Here is a 16419-nt window from a genome sequence, read left to right on the forward strand (position 1 = left end):
TTGTGGCTTTAAGAGCAGACCCATGCAAGGATCGAGGAGACATGTCTCCAATTTCACAGTGTAATCGCTAGATAGCACATGCTTCCACTTCCGGCCACAGGGCGGGTCATCAGATAAAAGTGTTCTTTTGAATGAGAAAAACAATTAAGTATTGAAAGTGTGAGAACAAGAAAACACAGGATATAAATAGAACTCACCAGTCTGTTTTATGGAATTAATTTTTAACTGGTGGGTTGCAAGGTAGCATTTTTACCGTATTACACACACCCTTTCTACATACTGTTTACCTTGAAGAAGTAGGCAAAACTGTCACCAGTTGTACAGCTCACTTTAATTTTAAACTGTAGGCCAGTTAGGAGGAAATCTGTTTTATATTTCAAGCCTTGAACCAATTACTAATCATTTTTAAACACTCTTTTTAAAATTTAACTAAAAACCCTAAAGCCTTTAAGCTGAAAGAATAGCACAGTCAAGCAACTTTGCATATCCTTTCTCTAACTTCAAGTTGCTAACATTCTGCCTGTGTGCTGGTGTGTGTGCTGGTGTGTGTGCTGGTGTGTGTGTTCTCACTATATATATATTTTTTAATTATCTGAAAGTAGATAATAGAATCACAGCACTTGACCCCTAAATGTTCCAGCACACCCTATGGACAGAGACACTAGCTTCTGTAAGTACACTGTCGCCACCACACCCAAGAAATGTATCATGGTATTCAATAGGATTGCCTGCTGTCCAGCTGCCAGCCCTGGTGTCCTGAGAGGATGTGTTGGCATCGCCCTACTGCCTGGGCACCAAGCCCTGTCCCTGCCCCATCTCTGCCCTTTCCAGAGCACACAGCCTGACTCAATGCATCATCAAGTCTGGAGGCTGGGCCAGACACTTTGACCCAGCAGCGAGACGCCTCCTCACCCCTCCACAATGGCATCCGCTGTCTGCCACTCCTTGGCGCTGGCAGTGTAGCGAGGTGAGGTTCTGACCTTGAGCTGCTGCTGACCTTTGCTACTTGAAATGACAAGTGAAGATGTGATGGGACCGGCACAGACATTTCCGACTCAGGCGTGTGCATCACGTGACCAAGAAAGATGGCTTTTAGCAATGCCCACGAGCTTGAATTTCATTAATATTTATAGTCGAAGGTTGCTGCTTGTAAGAGCACAGTGCATTTCAGCTTCTGAGTAGGGGCAAAGGAATTGCTCTGGACGGACGGAGATCAAACTGTTAAAGGCGAGGGGGCGTGGATGGCTGCGACTCATTCTCACCTGGCTCCAGATCTAAGCCAGTCAGTCCCCGCAGCTGGGCCAGGACAGCAAATCCTTTCAGTCCCAGGGCCGTCAGCAGTAACCACCGCAGAATGGAACCCAATAAGCAAAGCCCCTGCGCTGGAACAACAAGGCATATGACATGCAGATAGGCCACTGGTCCTTGTCCTGGTCACACACAGGTCCTGGGACTGGCGAGGGCCCTGCAGTGCCCTTTCCCATGGGAGGGGGCTGCGGAGATGCTGACATTCTCAAAGGACCTGGCTCCTGTGAATAAGGACTCTTCCTTGCTGCCTGAACAAAAAGCCTGAGAAAAAGGGAACCGGCAGGGGAGTGAATAAAAATAGAAACAGGCTCGGAGCTGTGACAGGCAAGGTTCTCAATGAATCTGGCCCTTCAGAGAGTGGAAACAGCTCATTTGAAACAGAATCCCACAGACCAGCTTTTGGGCTCTCTGTTTTCGCCACATTAACGCCCCGACAAAGGGCTACAGCACTGTGAAAGCAGGAGATGGGGGTGAGGAGAGGCTGGCTGCATTCCCCCTTCCTCCCTCTTCACCCAGACAGTCTTGGAGGCTGGGTGCTTGTTGCCTAGGAAACAGCTTGGATGTGAAACTCCAGAAAATATGCTGGAGATGCAAAGGCTGGTTTTTTGCTGGCACTGTGTGATGTCGGGGGTGAGCAGGAAACATTTTCTGAACCCCGCCTGGGCTGGTTTCCTCACATATGAAAAGGCATGCGTGTGTGTGTGTGTGTGTGTGTGTGTGTGTGTGTGTGTGTGTGTGATCATAGCTGGCTGCAGAATCTAGGAGGCACAGGGCAGAGGTTCCTCCCTTCTCTTCTACCCGCCTTGTCAACGTGCTGCACTTCCTAGGTGCCATTGGATAAACAGGAAGTGACAGAAATGGTTTGGGCAGTGAAGGAGAAGTTAATGCAATTTTTGTAAGTGGAATGAATTTTAAAACCTAAGGAAAATTCATGATGGGGTGCTAGGTGACCAGTCTTCTGTAAATTGAAAAATCACTGAAGATGCAAACACTTCTAATTCATAACTTCTGTGCATTAAAAATACTCCTTTAGATTCTCTTCAAATAAGCATAGGTGCACAGTGGGGGTTAAGGTCTTCATAAAAAGCACTCTCTTTTCCTCTCCTCTTGTTCAGACCCAATGAGAGATGGGTGTGGAGGATGACAGAGGGTATCGGCAATATGGCGGCACCGTTCCTGGTGGACTCCAGGTGGGAGACCTGGGCAGCAGCAGCGGCCTTTTAATGTCCCCGCTTCAAACTGGAGCCTCCACAGTCCTGTTACAGGCTGTCCTGCACAACTGTGGCTGCCCTCAGCCTCTGCCCCCTGGTCAGGGCTGAGGGCCACAAGCTTGTGGCATGTCAAGGACGGCACTGAGAATACCCCATGTGCAAACAGACTGCCACTAAACTCATGCAGTGTAGTCAGAGGTATGCTACAGTTAAAACTAAAAAATTCCAGTTTAACTAACAAAGGGAATGCTACGTGGACCCCAGACTCCCTTTGGGGGCAGTGAGTTTCTCATCTCACCGGCTGCTGGGTGCTAGGGCCATTGACAGCTTTCAGGGTGCTCCTTTCAGCTAAAGAGAAGGGGCTCCCCCAAAGCCACTTCCCCAAAGCCATTCATTGGGAATGGCTTGCCTGGAAGGGCTGGTCTGGGGGGCGGGGCACAACAGTGCACGCCCACATGGCTCCAGAGCGTCGCTTGGGATCAGCTGAGATTCTTGTGTGGACTGAAAAGTTCAGCTCTTGGCTTCCCCCAACCCTCCTTCTCCTTGTCCCACCGTACTTCCTGTTTAAATCTGAGTCTGCTTCCCAAGGAACTGACTTAATGAAATTAATTTCAAAATAACTACATCATGCATTCAGATAAGGAGGTAATAGAGACCATCAAAGCGATACTTGAAAATGCATGTTCCTCAGTCATTTGTCTTGATATATATTTAGATGATCATGTTTCTTCAGATTTGGGCTTTTTTCCCTGACTTTCTCCTCTGCAGAGTTCCCGTCTGTCGGGTCTCATCTTCCGGCTGTTCCTGCAGCAGATCCTCCGCTGTTTGTCCTCCCGCCTCTTCTCGCGGTACTTCTCGGAGATTTGCTTGATTTACGGTCCAGTCGCTCCTCTACTTTTTCATTTGTGCTCTTCTATTTCACAGGTCCCAGGAATGTTTGTTCTTAATTCTCCAAATTTTATTGTTTTCTATTATTCTATTTTTATTTCATGGACTCACTAGAGATTGGTGGGATTTTTAAGACATTTTCTTCTTTCTACATTCTCTCTCTCTCTCTCTCTCTCTCTCTCTCTCTCTCTCTCTCTCTCTCCCCATTTCTCTCCTTCTCTCTGTGGTTTCTGTTTTTAATGACATGTTTTCTTTAGGTATCTAGGACTTTTTGTTTGTCTGTTCGTTGTTAAGAAAGAGGGTAAGAAGTGAACAGGAGTCTCTGGTCCCTGGGTACACTATTCTGACTATGCGGGAGTCACTGAATTATGGGTGATTTATCTGATTGTTTTCTGGGGGACGGTAAGAGCCAGTGTGCAGACTGAATGATAGCTAGCAATTCCTCCCACCCTGATATCCACTCTGTCCTGGTTAAAGTCTGTGTGTCAACTTGAGGAGGCTATGGTGCCTAGCTTTTTGTCCAACAGTCGTCTATTTTTTCCTGTGAATGAACTTTGTAGACACAGTTGACATTTACAATCAGCTTGTTTTAAAACAGATAACTCTCCAAAATGTAGAAGAACCACATCCAAAGAGCTGAAGACCTTAAGAACAAAAACGGACATTTCCTGAAAAAGAACTCCTTCCAGGTTGTAGCGCAGGAATCTTACCCGAGTCTCCAGCCTACCATTCTGCCCTTCAAATTCCAGGCTCCGTTGGTTTGATTTCTGGAGAAAGTTAGGTAACACGAACTCCTTTGAAATGTGACCTTATACTACTCCACCACTCAAGAAGTGGTGCCTACTTATCTCTTAGCAGATGCGATGTTAGCAAATGTCCAAGCAAAGGCAGAAAAGGCCTTTATAAATTGGACTGCATGTCTCCTGTGACCGGAGAGCCATAAAAGCATAGCTCAAGCTGGTAGAGGATGAACACAGGGGCTGTCTTCCCTGTGCACATCAAGCTGGCTGCCAGACGTGACAGGAAGGTTATGCCAGGACCTCAAGCCCCAGATGACCTGACACAGAACAGAAAAACTGCTCCACCAAACGGCAAAGCTGTGCTCACCAAATCTGGAGCTTTAGGTCTTTCTAGTTGAGCTGATCATATTGCCAAAAGGATAAACTGATGCCCTGCTCCTCCTGCTTGGATGCCAGCATTTTAAAAGATGAATGGAAGGCTAGAGGGGTGGGGTTTCCATGTTCCATACGTAGATACCCATTTCATCTTCTGGGTAAGTTAGGGTCAACAGAGATATTTCAGAGGGTACACAGACTGACCTCATTTCTGATGCCAAGTGCAAATTGAGAGATTCTCAAAGCCACTGTCACATTTAATAATTTGCTAGAAAGAGTCACAGAATTTGCTCAGAGTTGTGCTTAAGGTTATGGTTTATCCCAGGCAGTGAATTCAGATTAAAATCAGCCACGTGAGGTGGAGTCCAAGAGGGGTTCAAACACAACTTCCAGCCGTCCTCCTCCAGTGCAGTCCTGGACAACGTTAACGCCTCCTCCCCACCACGGCACTGAGGTCTGAAAACACACACAGTTTTACACCCACGAATCTCCCTTGAGCCCTTGTGCCCAGGGTTTCTCTTGGGGCTTCACCACACCACCTGCCGGGCTGAATTTTCCCCCAGCTCCTCCTAGAGATTGGCTAATGCCTTTAGTCCAGAGATCAGAAATGGTGTGGGCCAAAGCCCCTACTGTACTGGAATCTGTCCTTTTCTTTTTTTAAAACTCAAGCCCTTCACATTGAGCTATATCCCAGCCCCACCCCGTTTTTGTTTTTTGATATAGTCCAGGCTTGTTGGGAGCGGCTGGAGCTGAAAACCGGTCCTATGTGTGAGGGCAGGACAGAGCCAGAGTGCCTCAAGCAGTCAAGCTACCGCAGTCTTAAAAAAACATCTTGCCTGGACAATTTAAATTGTTAGTCGCTAGGCAACATTGCCTGTCATGATACTAATTTTGCAAGGGTATAAATTAATGCCCCTGCTATTGTTGGTCGTTCCTTTAGCCCTCCAAGGTAAAGAGGTTATTCCACCTGACTGCAGCGTTTGTCTCTTGTTTTTATTTTTCTTATATCCACTGCCAGTCCTCCCTGGGATACATGGAGAGAAAATTGAGTTCCCTACACAGTCTGGCTTTGAACTTGTGGCGATCCTCCTGCCTCAGCCTCCCAAGTGCTGAGATTACAGGCATGCTCCACCACACCTGGCTCCCCACTCCCTTTTTCTGAGTTTTGATAAGTTCTGAAATTTCCCAGGCTGAGCTCAAACTTGCAATTCTCTTGCCTTCCCCTCCCAGAGTTCTGGGATTACAGTACGTACCACCACACCTGGCTGTATGATGACTTTTATCATAAAAGCATAACTCCTGGCTTATGCCCAAGTACTCACACGCGCTGTGTGTCCCTTCACAGCTTGACCTCCAGATTGCTGAGTGAAGCAAACAGGGTGCGCAGGGAAGTGATCTGATTTACTACCTGCTTGGCCTTGCCTGCCCTTTAGATTCCTGTAGCTCTGCTTATCAATCCCTGCTAGAGAAAACCCTTCTCTGCTTGATGCTGGTCGCTCGCAGAGTGCTGAGACCAGGGCACTCTCCTGACTGCAGCAGCCCTCTTACTTACTTTCTCCTCACCTAGGTCTGAATTTTCGTTTGAACATAGGGTCTTAGATTAATTCTTTAACACAGGTTCAGGATAGACGTGATGACACGAAATGTGATGACTCTGTTTCCATCTCTGAGGTGGCAGGTGACAGGTGAGTCTATAATTCCAGGCTGCAGTGGGGAGACAGCAGAAGACAGGGTGAATGGCCGCGGCTGGGCGCATACACAAGGACTTCTGCCCGCCCCCTTCCCTGCTGCAAGTTCACTGCTGCATCGGCACGCTTGCTATGGCCACCTTCTTGCACCACTGCCCAAGCACTTCCCAGGTTCCTTCCCTCCTTAGCACACCCCTCTTCCACACTCAGTGCCTGGAGGCCAACATGCCATCTGTGACACAACCGGTGCAGAGGAGGGCTGCTTGGGGTCTGTGCCTGGATGCAGCGGGACTCGGCCCTGGGGAGTGACAGAGCCCCCTGCGCCCACTGCTTCCTGGAGGGGCTCTGCCTGCCGCCCCCTCCTCCACCGCCCCTCCCAGCCTTCCAGCCTGTGGCCACAATATGGCAGCAGCTCTGCAGATGCCCAGCCCCTCCGCAGCAGCTGCTGCACAATTAGGGGCCAGCAGCTCTCCGCTTCCTGGCTAGGATGCCTCGCTGTCTGACCACGGCCGTCCCTCCTGAGGGAGGGCTCCGGGCCAGGATGCGACTCCCTTCTCTTTGCAGTTCTGGGAGGTGATCAGTGATGAGCATGGCATCGACCCCCACTGGCAGTTACCATGGAGACAGCGACTTGCAGCTGGAGAGAATCAACGTGTACTACAATGAGGCTGCTGGTGAGTGTCTGATGTCACCTTGCTCTCCTTCCTGTGGCAGAGGAGGTGACAGAAGCGTCTTGCACGTTCCTCAGACAGGCCAAGTGTAAGAAAACCCCACCTCGCTGTTGCTGCAGACTCCGGCCCGGTGGACGTGACCACTTGTGCTCAGCGTCCATTCTCCTCCCTGTGCCTCTGTCGCTGCACTTTTCTGTCACGAGTTCTGCCTTGTCAGCCACACAGAACAGGGCTCTGCCCTCCGTTTTTGGTCAAGCGCGGGTCTGAGGCAGCTGTTGTTCCCACAGGTAACAAGTACGTACCTCGGGCCATCCTGGTGGACCTGGAGCCGGGCACGATGGACTCAGTGAGGTCGGGCCCGTTTGGTCAGATCTTCAGGCCAGACAACTTTGTGTTCGGTATGTCTTCACGGGCCCTGGAGCTGGCCAGGTGACGGGCCTTCCTAACAGCCCTGCACATCGCATTCTCAGGGTTCAGGCCGGGGGTACACTGTCCAGGGAAGTCCCGTGCTGGCGAAAGTCACACGCCCACGGGGCCGGGTCCCTGCTCTGCACAGCTCCGAGATGGGTTTCAGCCTGCAGAGGCTGTGGCAGCCCTGGCTGCGGAGGATGAAGAGCAGGACACGCCTCCCACAGGCGTCCTAGGCACAGGGGGTTTCCAAGGAGCAGAGAGCACAGGTGACCACTTCAAGGTGCCGGAGCCAGAAGCACAGCTATGAAATGCACTTGGACATAGCCGAGAGCCTGTCCTCCTGCTGGTGCTGTGCCTCGCCTGATCTCTTAATTGTACCTAATTAGAGCATCTACAGAGTGCTCTGTCCTTCATTTTAGAGGCATTTAGGGCTTGTTAAACATAACCTCTCCTCCAACTTGCTTTTTTACTTTAGTATGATCCCAGAGCTTGGTTAATTTGTTGTTTGAGCCTTTAAGATTTTTAAAAATTGGTTTAAAATTGTCTTTAATTTTTAGTGTTTATACGTGTTCACAGTACAGGCTCACACTCCGTGGGGAGCTGGTCCCTACACATACGCATTTTCATCCCCTTTCCCTCCCTCCCACTCCACCTCCCGGCTCCCTTCCTTTGTGTACTTTTAACTTGTGCCTGATACACAAGACAGCAAAATGGATATCATGCAATGCTCGTTACATGTGTACACTCCATGATGTTCAGATCGGGTTATATTTATTTACCTTCTCAAACATTTATCATTTATTTACAGTGAAAGCTTTCGCAGTCCTTTCTTCTGGCTCTGTGAAGTGTACCACTTATTTGTTCTGAGCACGTGCAGACCAGAGCCTTCCTGCCTGTGAAGTACAACTTAATAACCACTGACCAACATTTCCCCCTCCCAGGGAGGCTGACAGTCACTGCTACATTGAAATTTCTTTTCCTTAGGTAAGAAAAACCTGTCTGAAAGTGTCTATCACAGTCTACTACAGTCCGAATGACACAATAAGAAATTCCTCTTACAAGTACCCTGAGGTGAGTCCTCCCTGGCTACAGCAGCAACCTGCTCTTTGATGCCAACTGTGGGCTCCCTTCTTTCTCCAGGTGCCACTCCCCACAAGCCTTTGCGACTTCCCAGAGTTCATCCTCTCCACCTTCTGCTCAAACCCTCACCAGGGTCTGCCCTAGGGGCAGAAGTAAGACATTCACCAAAGAAGACACCAAGTACACTGGCTCTCCATATCCTCGGGTAGCATGAACTCTACCAACTTTGCATCAAAAACATTTGGGGGAAAAAAACTCATCTGTATTGAACGTGTACAGGTGGTTTTCCTTGTTATTCCCTAAACAATTCAGTAATACAACTATTTACTAGCATCTATAATGTATCTGGTGCTTTAAGCATCATGTTTAAAGTGCACAAAAGGATGTGTATGGATTCTAAGCAAATGATGTGTCATGTGGGACCTGAACATCTGAAGATTTTGGAATCTGAAGTGGGCCCTGGATCGATTCCTGTGGATACCGAGGAACTGTGCTGGTGTCCAGTTGTTATGTAACAAGTTATCACAAAGTCAGAGATTGAATCAGCACAAGCATCTTGCCTCGTCCAAGAATCAGGGTCCAGTGGGAAGCAGGGTCCTTTAAGCATAGCCTCACATGATGACCAGTCTGGGCCACACGCTGCCCCCAGACCTCAGGGCCTTCTTTTGTGCTATCCATGCTCTCAGCAGGATGGAGTCCCTTGCGGTCACAGTTCTGAGGTCCTTGACTTCGTGCTGGGTGTTGACCAGGGGCGGTTTGCTGTCACAGGGTTTCTGCCACGACACGCTACCCCTTCCTTCAAGGCCATCAGGAGAGGGACCTCAGATGGCTGCTTCAAGTGGACATAATCTTCAGCTCCCAGCTAGAGAAAATTCTTTGCTGTAGCACAGGGAGCATAAGGCCAATTTTGTCATAAATGTACATTATCGTGTGTGTATAATACCCATGTATATTCTTTAGAATATTTCTGTTGATGAGTTATTAATTTTAATTTTATCAGTTTTAGTATATTAAACAATGAGTACTTAACAGGAAAAAATAAAAATAAGTAAAGCATTGAATTTTTAATATTCATTGAGCATTTATAAAAAGCATCAGAATTTTCAACATTTACTGCTTTTCTGTGTACAAAGTCTAAAAAATAACAACACAAATTTCTATATGAACTACAATGAAAATAACAATGCAACTCTACAAACTCTGCTTCAATTATCACATCTAAGGCAGTTTTCACACACGACAACAGTACATTCCACACACACACATTGCTTACACTGACAGCATGTGTGTTTTGCATTCCTGGCCTTTTGTAGGACCTACTTGATGTCTAGTTGGCTGGTCTTGCTGCTTTGTCAGGAGCTTCTTATCATATTATACAATGTGTAGTTAACAGGAACACAAAATACCAATAAAATAAACTATTAAATTAATCATATGTGTTGTGTATTTAGAATAACCATGAACATTTTCACATCAGCTGTGTACTTACTTACAAAACCTAAAACATAACATCAGAAATAAATTTCTATATGAAATACAGTGAAAATACAATAGAGCTCTACAACAAAAATAATCTTTGCTTCAGCTGATGCACTCAAGGGCAGTCTTCACACATGACAACTGCATGCTCCATGCATACGTCTCACTTACACCGACAGCACATGGGCTTGGCTTTCCTTTCCTGTGTAGCAGGCCATTCTTGTCACCTCTCTTTTCTTGCTGTTTTGTCGGAAGCTTCCTAATGTGCACATAGCAGAATATCAAATATGTAATGAATGCTTAGAATAGACATCAACATTTTCACACCAACAATTTACTTGCTTTCAAAACCTAAAAGAAACATCAGAAATAAAAACCTGTCTGAGCTACAGTGTAAATATAAACAAAATGCACCACAGAAATAAGCTGTGCTTCAACTGTCACACCCAAGGCAGTCTTCACACATGGGAACTTCATGTTCCAGACAGAAGTATTGCTTACCCTGACAGCACATACATTTTGTTTTTCTGTCCTTTCCTGTAGGGCACATCTTTTTGGTTTTCCTGTTGTGGTAGGTCTTTGTGACGCTGAACCTGCCTGTTCACCTGTCAGCTCACTGGTGTGCTCCATAATTTTTTTGTGTAGCTTCCTGGGCAGAGACATTCTGTTTCTCCTCTGCTGTAAATGATCTCTTATGAGTTCCAGTCCCAACCTTCTAAGACAATTTCTCCATGATATTTTGCAGTTGTTATTTTCTTTGTAAACTATCAAACTATTTATGTCACACATGTTTAGGATTGAGTAAAACACATCCATTGGATGTGTCACAGTTGCTGCATAACTTAACAACATCCTCTCTTCCTTTGGTTTTGTTACAGAGAGTTATCACCTCCATCTTCTGGTTTTTTTTTTTTTTGGTTTTTTCTCCGGTACTGGGAACTGAACTCACGACCTTGCACTTGCCAGGCAGGCGCTTTGTCGCTGAGCTAAATCCCCAGCCCCTATCTTCTGTTTTGTTGACCTTTCCTTATCCATATTTTCATCATGGTGCAATGCTGACATCAGCACTACCAGTTTGTTTTTCTTTGCCATATACAAGGCCAATGTTATATCTTTCTGAAATCCAAACATTGTACTATACAATTCTCTGTTCTGAAACTGCAACATTTCAATTGGAATTTCTGCTTTGTTCCTCTGTACAGTTCCTATATTGGTCCACTTGTGCTCTGTTTGCAAATGTAACATCAACTGAAAACTGGAAAACCAATTGTCAAATGTTAAATTCTGGATAGTTGAGATGGGAGCAACAAGTCTGTTCAAAACAGCATTTGGTTTATTACTATATAAATAAGGACCTGGTGGCTGAGTTGCAGGATACATTTTTAAATTGAAAGCCTAACAAGTCTTTGTATCTACAAGGGTATATAATTGTATGCCATATTTTGAAAGTTTTTGGGGAATATACTGCCTGAAGTTGCAGTGACGATGAAATATTGCAAGATATCCATCAATAGTCGTGTACTCAGCTGGGCATGGTAGCACACGCCTGTAATCCCAGCACTCGGGAGGCTGAGGTAGGAGGATCATTGCAAGTTCGAGACCAGCGTGGACTACAAAGTGAGCTCAAGTCCAGCTTGAGCTGCATAGTGAGACCCTGTCTCAAGAAGACAAAAAAAAAAAAAAAAGTCATGTATTCACATGATGTGTAAATTGCTTCACAATTACCCACAAATCTTTCAAACCATGGGCAGATAGCAGCCAGATTATCAGTTCTTTTTCTTTCTTGGTTTCATCATCAAACCTCAGGCAATTTTGAAGGAAACCAGGTCTCCTCAGTGTCATTGCTACTCTACAAACTTCAAGCCCATACACATCACTTTTCCATAAGTCTTTTACGCTCCTGTGATTACCAATGGAAAGCCCTGGTAAGTACAGCAGACCTCTGAACGCTTTCAGTTCAGCTAGTGAGGTGTCATATTAACACATTTTTATATGGCTATTGGTGCATACAAAACATTTGATTTACATTTCAGCATTTGCGTATTTCACAACATCTTGTGGCATTTCATCTGTTACAAACAATTTCCAACACTGAATGGTAATATTGGCATTTCATCCAATAGTTTTCACCCCTTCCAAGTGCCTCATTCTATTTTTGGACCTCATTCTATCACTGGATTGGTTGTGTGACAATTTTGTTCAATTTTTACTAGTTAAGTATGTACTGGTAGTGCTGTTTTCTTTGTCATCTGAATCAAGGAGGTCAGCATTCTTTGTGTCTGTACTGGTTGATTCTTGCTTCATTTTATTGTTGCAGGAACTTTGGCTCACATGGCCAACATCGAAGTAATTTTCACCTTCATCATCTATGCATGAATGATCTGATGATTCACTTTTGACTTCCTCCAAAACTTGCAAATCTGGCTTTTCATGTGCCATTGTACTGAACTGGGATACTTCTACCAGAAAATTCAAAAGAAAACTCTTTAAAAACAAATCTTAAATGCACAGAAATTTAGCAATGGACATTTCATGGGTAAAACTCACTTGTTGCTTTGGATCTCCTGTACACACTGTGCATTCATCTGCCAGGTGGGTAAATGCATAGATGGGGTCTTGCTTTTCCCAGGCACAGCTACTGTGAGTCACACCTACATTCCATTTATGGTAAAATATATGTTTACAGAAGCGTGGTGTGGGTGTATTTTACCCCCTGTGATGCTCAGGTAAACATACACAAAACCTGTTACAGAGCAATATGTGGGTGAAGATCCCAGTTTGACACTTCTACACAGATGCACACAACTTGTTGTACATCATACCAAATGAGTAAAGATGAAGATTGCTTCCTGTATCCCCCAGGCGCAGTTACTGAGATGCACAGCCAGCTACTATTATGCTAAAGTACAAATTCAAGTAGAAAAATATGGGATTGGTTGATATAACCCAATATTATGTCTCATGGGTAAGGGCTCCTGAAGCCAGGCATGGTGGTGCACATGGTAATCCCAGAACTCAGGAGGTAAGGCAGGATTGCTGCAAGTTTAAGCCCAGCCTGGGCTACATAGTGAGTTTAAAGGCTGACCTGAACTACATAGTGAGACCTTCTCACAAATAAAGACAAACAGAATAAAAGACTTGTGATTAGGGGAGGCACACCACCAGGCAATCTCCTTATCTTAAATTCAGCTAATTTGGAACTATAATAAGGTTTGTAAAGTTCTGTCATAGCAGTGCCTAGATTACTGTTTGATGAGAAAAACTATATGTGCAATGAAGATGAATCCTGGAGCCAATTGAGAGTCCTGCTAACACACCTGGACTATCTGCAGAATATAAACAAGAGGTTCTTAAGGACCAGATCAACCTGTGCATATCACAGAGTAAGTGGTAATATCTCACTTGCTACTAAGTTCTTTGCTTATGGTGCCTAATGGTAAAACTGATACTGTTTTTTTTTTTTTTTTTTTTTTTGGTTTTTCTCCGGTACCGGGAACCGAACTCACGACCTTGCGCTTGCCAGGCAGGCGCTTTTTGCCGCTGAGCTAAATCCCCAGCCCCAAAACTGATACTGTTGATAAAGATCGAATGATCCTTAAATTAAGAAAAAATACATTGGTAGCATATTAAGTGAGCAGCAAACTTTTGGATGCATTACTTTAGTAACAATAGGGCTGGGGATGTAGCTCAGTGGTGTAAGCACCTGCCTGGCAAGCGCAAGATCCTGAGTTTGATTCCTAGTACAAAAGAAAGTAACAATACAATCTGGTGGCATCAAATATTGTTGTCTGTGGTGAATTAACCAATGATCAACTTGGAACACCAATTTGAACTGAATCAGCGTGGTGCTGGGTGTGGAAGGCCCACCTGAGGACTGTTGCCAACAGCATAAAAGGAGAACTGGAGGGGAAGATGGTGTGCTGTCCATTTTCCTGGAGAAGCTTGTCACATCGGTTTTCCTGATATGAACTCGGCTCTTCTCATCACTGGAGGAGCTTGGGTCCTGCTGTCACTGAGGATGGCTGTGGTGGTTTTGGGGGAAGCTCTGGTCCTTACCAGGAGTGTCTCTTCCTGGCTCCAGTGCAGATTCCTCAGCTTGCTGGCATAGATCCTTCATCCCACTGGTGCAGACTTTCTAGCTTCCACCACTGACCTTTGGGCCTGCCCAGTGCAGATCCTTGATCCAGACTTGCATGAGACATTGTCATGGGCTCTAGGCCTCCAGTTGGACTCGTGGAGAACATTGCCATGGGCTCTAGGTCTTCAGCTGGATTCATGCAGGACACTGCTGTGGGATCCAGGCCCTCAGCTGGATTCTTTGGGTCTCTAGTATATGAACATATCATTTGCACTTTTCTGCATTTCACTTTTTGGGTGAATATAATAAAATAATCCTATAAATCATGTGTCCTGTATTAAATCTATTCCCTTTCAAACCCTGACTACAACACTATCCTTTGGTATCCGACCAGGATTTGTCCCAGAACCCCCAGACACCAAATCTGCAGCTGCTTACATCCTCCTGTACACTTTAAGTCTTCTCAGATGGCTTATAATACCTTATACAACGGAGATTTTATGTAAATAGTTGTTATGCTGTATTGTTTAAGGAATAAAAGACAGGGAAAACAGCCTGTGCACATTCAGTACAGGTGCAACATTTTTGTTTTTGAGTATATTTGATGCATGATTGGTTGAATTCACAGATGCGGAAACCACAGATACGGTGGGCTAACTATTAAAAAATTTAACAAAATTAATCTAGCATCACATATTAAAATGATGGTGCTGTAGTTTGGAGTTTTGCAAGGGGAACAATATAATACAGGACACTTAATTATAAGATTACTTTATAATATTCACCCAAAGCATCATATATAGAGTACAGAAAATCTGTCCACACACTAAAGACCAAAGAAGCCATCTGAGGGCCTGGATCCCATGATAATGTCCTGCATGAGTCCAGCTGAAGACCTAGAGCCAGTAACAATACCCCCATGAGTCCAACTGGAGGCCTAGAGCCCACGACAATGTCTCACGCAGGCCTGTTTCACAGATTTGCACTGGGAAATGCCAAAGGTCAGTGGTGGAAGCTAGAAAGTCTGTGCCAGTGGGATGAGTGATCTGTGCCAGCAGGCTGAGGGATCTGCAGTGGAGCCAGGAAGCAACACTCAAAGAAAGAACCAGAGTTCCCCTGAAAAGTACCACAGCTATCCTCAGTGACAGTAAGGTCCCGAGCTCCTCCCACCATGAGAACAGCCAAGCTCCTATCAGGAAAGCCAGCATAACAGGTTTCTCCAGGAGACTGAGCAGAGCACCATTCTCCCCTCTGGAGCCAGGAAGCGATGTTGCTTTGATGATGAGAACAGCTGAGTTCACCAGGAAAGCCAGGATGACAAGGTCCTCTAAGAGAAGGAACAGCAGCCCCGGGAAAACCAATAGCTCCCAACAGCTTCTTCAGTTCTGCCTTTTATGCTGCTGGCAACAATTCTCAGGTGGATGCTCCCCCACCCAGCACCACACTGGTGCAGTTCAGCTGGGTGTTACAAATTGACCACCAGTTATCAGTTCACCACAGATGGCTAATACTCCTGTTTGTACTGCAGGAAAATGACTAGTTAAAGAAAAAGTGCAGCATTTCTACATAGTCAAATCAAGCATTTCTGGGATTTGGCTGGGAAACAAAGGCAAGAACCGTAAGCATGAGGAACAACTTGGATTGCTTTGAAAGACCCCTGGGTACACAAACAAGTGGGTCCCTGGAGACTGGATTTTTCTCATTACTTAAATCCTCTAGGTCCAATAAACTAACCTTTAAAAATGGACCTCAGCCGGGTGTGGTGGCGCACGCCTGTAATCCCAGCACTCGGGAGGCTGAGGCAGGAGGATCCTTGCAAGTTCGAGACCAGCCTGGACTACAAACTGAGCTCAGGGCCAGCCTGAACTGCATAGCGAGACCCTGTCTCAAAAAGACAAAAAAAAAAAAAAAAAAAGGACCTCAGTATTCTTCAATAGCTAGACAGGTGCTCCATCCCGAGCGGGTTTCCCCCACGCCTATCACGAGGTTGGGAGTGTTGCTTGCTACTTGACTGCAATGACCGTCCTGGAGAAAGCAGTTTAGAGGATGCTGAAGATGAGCAAGGTGGGGCTGTTTCTGTCCCAGAGGCTAAAATCCAGGCAGTGTGGGGCTCTGGGAGACCAGAATCACTGGGAAAGAGCACCATCCAAGAGCACAGGAGGCCACAGTTCCTTGACAGGAGCTTCAGGGTGCAGCGCCCCCATCCTATCTCCCAACTTGCACCCATGTGCTCCAAGGCTCTCTCGGCATGCATTCAGCAGAAGGTATTGGTATTGGGCTCTGCACAACCTAACTGGCTTCCTCACTACTGAGAGGAAAATGTTGACGTCAGTCTTTCAGTAATTGCTGTTTGCCTTAAAAGTGAAACAGAACAGCTCTAGGGCTCTGGAGCTTCTGGGAGAAATGACCAGTGCTTTTTCCATTCTGGCTTGGCAATGAAGTGCAGCAAGGCCAGCTCCACCCAAATTTCTTGGCAACCCTGATTCTGGT

The 16419-nt window shown here is 45.9% G+C and overlaps 1 protein-coding gene across 1 annotated transcript; it reads left to right on the top strand.

Moving 5' to 3' along the window:
• The first annotated feature begins 2435 nt into the window (after positions 1-2435).
• On the top strand, positions 2436-7736 carry LOC106150111 (tubulin beta-4B chain-like). The gene is given in 5 exon segments (XM_013521777.1): positions 2436-2498; positions 3288-3401; positions 6775-6810; positions 6812-6884; positions 7169-7736. Coding segments are annotated over 5 exon segments (432 nt in total). The 3' UTR covers positions 7315-7736.
• The last annotated feature ends 8683 nt before the right edge of the window (positions 7737-16419 follow it).

This window comes from Chinchilla lanigera, unplaced genomic scaffold (genome assembly GCF_000276665.1).
Source record: "Chinchilla lanigera isolate Chin_1 unplaced genomic scaffold, ChiLan1.0 scaffold00064, whole genome shotgun sequence".
Taxonomy (NCBI): domain Eukaryota; kingdom Metazoa; phylum Chordata; class Mammalia; order Rodentia; family Chinchillidae; genus Chinchilla; species Chinchilla lanigera.